The 9,367-nt window shown below is 35.7% G+C and overlaps 1 protein-coding gene across 2 annotated transcripts in view; it reads right to left on the minus strand.

Moving 5' to 3' along the window:
* Positions 1–9,367, minus strand: part of IFT74 (intraflagellar transport 74) — a 74,706-nt gene that overhangs the window by 30,576 nt on the left and 34,763 nt on the right. For both annotated transcript variants that reach the window (XM_075210038.1, XM_075210046.1), the window contains exons 9-13: positions 7,224–7,362; positions 6,335–6,397; positions 4,556–4,699; positions 3,112–3,152; positions 1,810–1,889 (exon numbers count right to left, since the gene is read on the minus strand). In XM_075210038.1, coding sequence (XP_075066139.1) covers positions 1,810–1,889; positions 3,112–3,152; positions 4,556–4,699; positions 6,335–6,397; positions 7,224–7,362 — 467 coding nt within the window. The remainder of the gene's footprint in view (positions 1–1,809; positions 1,890–3,111; positions 3,153–4,555; positions 4,700–6,334; positions 6,398–7,223; positions 7,363–9,367) is intronic.

The raw sequence follows: 9,367 nt of genomic DNA on the forward strand, positions 1-9,367 counted from the left end.
AAGAGTATGTAGGAAATATTGGCAAATTCCTGTCCAATTTTGCAAAATTTAAAAGATTACTGAACAACTACATTGCAAAATAATACAGTTGACTAAATGTACTAAAACACATAATGAAGTGGTTTAATCTGTAGTAGTTTATTGATTTATTTAGTTTGATCAGTAAACTTCTACCTCTTCCACACTAAAGTCTGTAAACCACTTCTATATTAGTGCTTGCTAAGATCGCTTCCTTGTGACTTTTAGAAAACCTTTCTCCTATTGAGAAAGGTGCTAAATGTGCCTTCAAAGGGCACTTTTTCCCTTTCCCATTATAATGATGGGAATAATGAGATAATACTTTGCAATACTCACAGGTATAAATGTTAAAGGTTGTATTCTCCTGGCACAGAGTTGTAGAACACCAGAGAGTTGTGTAGTAATAACCCATTGAATGTTTTACTCTAACTTCCACTTGGTAAAACATTTGTGTGTAAATGTAAGGCAAGGGATCAGGGTACAATGTATGTTTTTATAAGTAGAATAATAGCATTCAAATGAATAAAAAAAAATTATACTTGTAGACATATTGTAATATGTAAATAGGCAATGCAAGGGCTTCCATATTAAAAACATTGATTTCTATAGCTGTAGCTAAAGCACATTCAGTTGTAAAATAAATATAATATTATTATTACTATTATTATAATGTATTATTATTACAAAAATAAATGTTCAGGAAAGCAAATTTCAAGGGTGAGAAAATGTTATACAAGGTAATGAGAAACTAGGAATCTGGGGCCTGATTCGTTAAGGATCTTAAATGAAGAGGATCTTTATTTCAGTCTCCTGGACAAAACCATGTTACAATGCAAGGGGTGCAAATGAGTGTTCTGTTTTGCACATAAGTTAAATACTGACTGTTTTTTCATGTAACACACACATATCAACTTTAAATTTCAGTGTACAAATAAGCTATCAAGTATTTGTGTGTTACATGAAAAAACAGTCAGTATTTAACTTATGTGCAAAACAGAACACTCAGTTGCACCCCTTGCATTGTAACATGGGTTTGTCCAGGAGACTGAAATAAGGATCCTCTTCATTTAAGATCCTTAATGAATCAGGCCCCAGATTCCTAGTTTCTCATTACCTTGTATAACATTTTCTCACCCTTGAAATTTGCTTTCCTGAACATTTATTTTTGTAATAATAATACATTATAATAATAGTAATAATAATATTATATTTATTTTACAACTGAATGTGCTTTAGCTACAGCTATAGAAATCAATGTTTTTAATATGGAAGCCCTTGCATTGCCTATTTACATATTACAATATGTCTACAAGTATAATTTTTTTTTATTCATTTGAATGCTATTATTCTACTTATAAAAACATACATTGTATTTTAATAAATGGCTAAAAGAACACAATAGCGACTGAAGAAGAAATACTAATAAATATTCAAGGAAAAGGAACAAATATTTTAAAATTTATAGGGGGGAATTCTTGCGCTGTTCTTTAGACAACACAATCTGCGCTCAATGACTGTTACTACACTAATTTTAATGTGGATTTTTGCTCAGGGCTCACAAAGCTGCGGGGAAAAATCAGTGTTGAAATTACCATAGTAACGGTAATCATGCGCATCTATTATCGTAGTAAAGGTAATCGTGTGCAGCGCGCGTTGTTCTAAACAACAACACACAGAATTGAATTCCTGCCATAGTGTAGTACTTAACTGCAAGAAATAATAGAGATTAAGTAGACTAAATTACTCTTTAACTTTCCTCTAGTATTCTTATATTTTGTAAAGTAAATGTACCTTGGTGCTCTTCCAAATCCATATCCAACCTTCCAAGTTCTTCACTGAGCTGCTTAGCCTTTTCCTTAATATCAGTTAATCTGTTGGTAAAATTGGGCTTCAGTTAAGTTTTCCTTTTACTGTATATGTAATAAAGCCAAGATCATATGCCTAGCTGCCCAGATTGAGGTCAGATGTAGCAAAGCAGCTGGAAGAGAACTCTCAGGACTTCGACGTAATGAAGAGTACAAGCACGCACATACACACACATAAGTGTAAAATAATTGTATCATATGCTTAGGCAATGTGCCATTTTCATGAAATCCAATACTATGCTGCCAACGCACGTTATTAGCCTGCTCCTTGGCCCCGATTACCAAGTGACAAGACCACATATTAATTTGACCACACACATAGAGTGGCCAAATTATAACCAGTCGTTTGGAGCAGCGTCCATACAGCCAAGTCTGTTTTGACATTAGGGGCCTGTTAATGTGCTTAGAAGATGACTGCATATACAGGCTCAAGAGAGCTCATCATCAGACCACGTATACGAGACGTCCATTAATGCAATGTTAGGCCAACTGCCCGGTATTATTGGCCAGCATTATGTCCGACTATCCCAGTCTGTAAAATCTTATCTCCCTAGTCTCCATTTCTCTGTCTGAGACTTAAGTCCTCAATGAACTGAAAGCATGATATTTTCACTCCAATGAAAACTGCTACAGAAATTGTTCAATAATGAAATAGGTTTGGATTCAGCTAAAAGATACGTAACTGGATTAACAATAATAATGGGAAAATGCTATCAGTATTATTAAAAAATATGAAGGAGAACTATGTGAACATATATTTAAACTAATACCACCCTTTGAATAGTTCTACTAGCGATACTTTATTTTAAATAAAGCCCTATTAAATGTGTACACCACATTTTTGCTAATTTCCCTATACACTAACCTCCCAGAGTAACTTGTTTTACCAGAAGATAATAACCATAATCACCTTATAACCATGGTCCACTATTGAAAACGATGACTGATTGCTTTCTGGCTGTGAAAATGTTATTCTTACAGCATTTTGAAGCTACAAAGGAATATATTATACTATGCTACGATAGCACATTAGAATCTGCAATAATAGAACGTGCTATTAAAGCATTGTATACAATAAATCAGCTGCAGCTCCTAAGAGAACACAGAACAGTTGGTGCTTGAATGTAGTTACAAAGGTAAGTGCAAGATGGAAGACCCATTTAACCCCTTTATTAATAAAGGCTATCATTTTGTAAAATACAAGTCATTAAAATGATAAAACACTTACTGTCGCTCCATGCTTGCTATCTCCTGATTATCTTCTTTCACCTATTAAAGATAATGATCATTCAATATAAAGTTATACAGTTAAAATTGAATTTATTTATATCAGGCTATATAAACTCAATTCCAGTAGAAAAGAAGGGAAAAACTAACTCTGCAGTTCAATCCAAACTCTGGACTGCAATGTAATATAACATCTATTAGTTCAAGCTGTGACATTGTGGAAATCTACCTGTAGACCACAGACATATTCATCATCATCATATTCTTTTAAAGTGATAGAACACTAAGCTTATACATAGTAGGAAATTAATTATCCTTGCCCTCTAGTGGCTATATATATATATTTATTTTTTTAAATGATCCAATTAATAGCTATTTCTATGCTAAATGTTGCTGTCTGCTGTATTTCAATAACAGTTTAGTTATCAGGCTTGTCCTTTATTTGGGCTCTCACTCACAATCTGCTACCAATTAATGTTGGGCAGAGTTGAAATGTTGACTCATTTGCCACTTTATAAATCAGTGGTCTGTACTAAAATAATGAGCCTCATTTCATATCACTGAGATAATGTGTAACCTTCCACATCACACCCAGTAGATCGTTCATTAAATCTCAGCAAGCATCTTAAATTTGCCTGTTTAAATGGAGTTTGGTTAAGGGATACGTTGTTTCTTTTATATTCAAATCATCCACACCTGACATTTATTCAAAAAGCTAGCCCTCATGTCTGTTCTTGTAGATTCTAAACCCTGCTATTAGTTACAAAGCAGCAATCGTTCATTCAGTCCGCATAGTGTATTAATATTGCAGTTGAATGAACAACTCTACTGGCGAGTGTAGACGCGCGTTTTGCTGTGTGCTTTTTAGAGAATAACAAATTAGAGAAGTTCTACTGAAGCGGTGCCTGGGCTGCATAACAAAACTTATTAAGAAAAGACTTCAACATGTACTGCTTAGAGCAGAGAAGGGGCGAGCAAAGACGCATGTGATATGATAGAAATTTTCAAAGTACACAGTTGGAAAGTGGAGGATGAAAGTCTGAAACATAACAAAAGAAGGATTTTATTTTACAGAAAGGGTGTTTGATAAATTAAATAGCAGTTGTGGTAAAACGACTATAGAATGCATGGAACATACATATTGCTAAGACTTAGATAGAAAATATAATAGAAAAAGATCCCCTCCCTATTCCACCAAAACAAACACCTGAAACAAGATTCGGTTTCATGTGTGGGGTAAAATGGGCGACAGGAATTAATTTGTTTGATTTTTCATGCATTTTTTGTGTATTGAAGAAAAAAAGATACCTGAAAGAAGTAAGTGTGAATGTACTTTTATAAGTGACTAACGGAATATTACCTATATAGTATACACGCTAATATTCATGTTAGGAATGCATACCCACCAATAGAAACTGCTAGAAATAGAATTTATGGTGGGTTACCTGTTTCAATAGCTTTTCTCTTTCTTCTTGCGGAGAGCCCATACTCTTGTCCTCTGCAATGGCTTGGTCTCGCCGACATTCCAATTCATGGAGCTTCTCATACAGCAATACTGCTTCTTGTTTAACATGGGAATGTGCAATTTCCTGGAGAAAATAGACAGAGCCCTTATAGTAAATTGCCGGAGATGTGTTTAATTAGCATTTTCTTTTTTTTTTTTTTTTTTAAATATATTTTATTCAATTTTTGTCAAATATAAACGGTACAGCAAATGGTATGATAATACAACTCATAACAGTATTAACATGGAGAGTTTATAATGCCAAGAGGGTGTAAAACTGGGAACCACTACTGGGGGAGTGATCCACACGGGTAATAACCTGTAGACACGCATGAATCGAAAGGATAATAGTTATGGGGTATCCGGAGTACCATAAGGGGAAGACGGAGGGGGGAAAGGAAGAGGAAATATCAGAATTTGAAAACAGAGAGGAGGAGGGGAGTGGGGGAGGGGGGAGGGTGTGTTAGTAGAGGGAAGAATAGAGAAGAAGGAAGGGAAAAAAGGTCCTAGCGAGACTCAGCTCAAAGAGTTACTGAAATATCTATGTTTTCATTTTTTAAGAAGAGGAATGTGTAGCGGTGAAGTAATCCTGCCATCTATGCTAAGTGGAGAGAAATTTGTAAGGGCGATCATTAACTACACTAGTCATGTGCTCTAGGTTATATAAGTACCAAACACCCTGAATTAGTTTCGAAATAGAAGGCCTCTCTGACTGTTTCCATTTCCTGGCTATTAAGCATCTGGCTGCGGTCAGAATTGGCCCGGGAGTAACCACATTATTTTGTGGATGTCAGGAGGTAGTCGAGGGAGGAGAAAGTAAGATCGATGGAATGGGGATCTTAAATTAGTTATTTTATGAGTAAGGTTAGCTACTTCCTTCCAGAAGGGGATGATTTTTGGGCAGCTCCACCAGATATGGGACAGGGAGCCACGCTGGCCACAGTTGCGCCAGCAGAGGTCAGAGGTTGTCGGATAGACAGCTTTCAATTTGCATGGGACTAAATAACAGTGGAATAAGAGTTTGTAAGAATTTTCCTTTATCTGCGTACAAATAGAGGATTTGGCAACTGCCTCACGGATCTCCGTACACTCCTCTGGGTCGAAGGTCTCTTTAATTAGCATTTTTATGAATTACTAGGTTGTATGATAGTTTATCATTGATCTTTAAATAAAAGAAATGTGAACTGTACTCTACTGTGTTTCAGATTCATTTTCCAAGGGTACACTCATTATATAAAAGTAACTGTAAGCAGCGTCATGGAAAAAGTTATGTTTTTCTCCATCCACACATTAAATAAAAAAGTATTTATTTTACTATAAAATAAAAGCACCAAATACATGGGAAAAATATCTTGCATAGAACAAAAAAAAAAGTTATATCCAAAGTAGAGAACTGTCATAAACTGCTAAAAAATGTTTTATTTTTTCTGGGCAATACCCAATTGGAGTGTGTTTCGGTAGAACGAAGAGTGGTTTGGGCGAAACTGGGCAGATGGTGTGGCCTTAAGTTTTATGATTTTCATGACTGTAAAAGTGGTGAGACATATATAGTTGTTAAGATCCTGTATATATCCAGCGCATATTTACAATGAGTGGTAACTCTTGATATATTTCTTCCTGGTACAATACTTTATTAATAAATAAATTAAATATATGGTTTGAAAGCTGGAGTGCTGTGGACAGTTTAAAAAATTGAAGTTGTTACCCATTCAGGACTTACCGTCTCCAAAGTTTCTTTCTTTTCAGTTAGTGAGTCAAGATCGTTCTGTTGGATCTCTAGCTCCTACATGCAGCAAATACAGCAAAGATTATTATTCAATGGAATAAAGTCACTAACAATGATTTTTTGCCTATTATAAATACTAAACTATAAGGCAGTAGAACAATGTCTGGAAAAAAACATTAAGAAAGAAACTAGAGGCGTAAAATTATATATGATGCATGGTCATATGGGGGAACTAAGCAGAAATACAGTGCATAATGTATTCAATATAAATGGATATACATTTAAATTCTATAGTGTTCCTGCGTATATGCTAAAAACAGAATTAGGCCTTTATGATTAGGTTTCCATAGTGTAGAAGACTTTTGTTTTGGTATTATAAGCTAGTAGAATACAGGCTGACTTTGCTTTTACACATGGAAGCCACAGCATTGGAGTGAAAATGTAATTACTAAAAAGGTAGAAACAGATTTTAAAAGTTAAAAGCGAAAAAAAAATGAAGTGAAACAATCAGTCAAATGAATGGAAGTTTGAAAAAAGACTGATTGATGAAACTGGACGTGTGAGGCACCAGCTGTATCCTATATATGGTTATTCCTTAGCCTTATATATACATAAATCCATATCTGATCAATAAACATGAACAGATGAACGAACCAGCACAAGTTTATAAAAAATATTCAACATTCAATAAAGTATAAAATGTTACAGAACCATGCCCAACTGTCATTTCATCAGGGTTAATATGCACACACACATATTATTTTATATATATATATATATATATATATATATATATATATATATATATATATATATATATATATATATATACACACACATATATACACACACACACACGCAACATTTGGATCCACAGCTGCACCTTTAACAGCTGCTCGTTCTTTGCTTTCATGGTGAAGTATATTGCTTGTTTCTCCTCCGACATATTTTTAATAATGTCTTCGGCTGCTTGTTTCTCATGTTCAATGTCCTTTTCCACACCTCGAATAAGATCCTCTTTCCTATGGTGCAATAAAGCAACTATAAAGTTACATACTGATAAAGAGAGTGAACATTATAATAACTTGTGTTCTAGTAAGATAACAGCCCCACCACCTTGTATAAACTATAGTCGGAAACTGCAAGCTGTTACAATTACATTAGATGATACAAAGAAGACTGGGTGACTGCAAAATGCCCAAATAACAATTAATAAACTCTAAGGGGATTGGGTATACTATAACTGTTCATCACATCTTTATTTGAGATGCTCAGGCTCGGTTTTCTGGAAACCAACCCACCCGAACTTAGGGGATCCGAGTAGGCTCGCGGGCCGGCTCGGTACTTTCGTGCATCCTCGGATCTGAAAAGAGGCAAAACGTCATCGTTGTGTTGTCGGATCTTGCGGGTTTTGGATTCCATAAGTACCTCCCTCCCCAGGAGATTCAGCGCCATTGCTCACACAGAAACAGAGGTAGCAGTGTTCTTGTCACTCTCTATTCTCTAGTGACATTGCTCAGTGCCATTGCTCATACAGAAACAGAGGTAGCAGTGTTCTTGTCACTTGACAAAATTGACTGGAAATGACTGGAATGTTATTGAGGTTAATAATAATGTAGGAACAAAAAAAAAGAGCTAAATTATGTGATTTTAGAAAAAAGATAGGGATCCAAAAGCAAAACCAAAACATGCGATGGTGGTTTTGCCAAAACCAAAACACAAAAGTTAATCCAGATCCAAAACCAAAACACGGGGGTCAGTGAACATCTGTAATCTTCATCACATCAATCCAAAACATTCCACTCCAGAAACAAAGGGATAAATTTATTAAGCTGCGGCTTTGAAAAAGTGGAGATGTTGCCTATAGCAAACAGATTCTAGTTATCATTTATTTAGTACATTTTACAAAATAGCAGCTAGCATCTGATTGGTTGCTATAAGCAAGATCTCCACTTTTTCAAACCTGCAGCTTGATAAATTTACCCCCAACAAACTACTTTTTGGTACATGCCTCATAAATCCATATCTAACACCCCTGCCCCCCACCCTCCAGATCCCTGCTATCTCACTTCAGGTTTCTACAGTGCTGTGTGTATTTCTGGAGTAAATACAGTATTATGCTTATACAGACTGACTCTCGGTTATTCTGTGGTATCACTGCAGTTAGATTAGAACTTTACAGGCATTGATATTGGGGTCTGATTGCCACAAAGTGGTCTATGGTAAGTGATTTGAATGGCACATAGTAGTTTTTCACATTCCAGCTTTTTGTAGGATAGAGCCATGGGAATGCTGGCACCTGAAGTTTTATAAGCACCAGCATGCCCAAACAGTTTAGACATGCCTGGACTAGCTGGGACTTGTAGTGTACCAGTACATAAATACTGATTCAACCACATAAACTTTATTACCCCACACCTATAGTTCTAGGGGTGTTTGAAAAGAGCTCTAGTGCTTTCAGCACAAGCTGTTTTCTTCTAAGGGTGCGATCACATTATTTGCAGGCCTAACTCCCCATAGGAAGTCATTCCCGTGCGGAACACGATAGGGCTGTGTGCAGGGGCATCCCATCCTGTTATATGTCTCCAGCCCAGGCCGTCATAGCCGTTAGCATCTTTTTGGGGGATGCCATGCTGTTAGCCCCTCTGAATTTGATGCTACCAGTCTAGGCTATGAGTGCTAGTGGCAAAATTATTTTTGTTTATAATTGGTAATTTGCTTCTTTTATTTTTCAAGATTACAATGCCATTCATCATTATGACTGGCGTCTCTACCGCATGATACCTTATAAATGTATCTTCATGCAGCAGATATATTTAAGTATGCTGAGCCGCGTGCATCTGAAGATATGTGCAAGGTCTGCATTCACACATAAGTGCAACATTTGTGGACACATATTATGTATGCATTTTTTACTTAAAATGCTTCCAACTCTACATGAGGCCCATAGTATTTTGTAGCAAAAATATGTTGCAGTTCATTTAAAGGAAATAAAATAACTATTTTACCAAATTATTTAGAACAATG

Source organism: Mixophyes fleayi, chromosome 1 (assembly GCF_038048845.1).
Source record: "Mixophyes fleayi isolate aMixFle1 chromosome 1, aMixFle1.hap1, whole genome shotgun sequence".
In the NCBI taxonomy this organism is placed as follows: Eukaryota; Metazoa; Chordata; class Amphibia; order Anura; family Limnodynastidae; genus Mixophyes; species Mixophyes fleayi.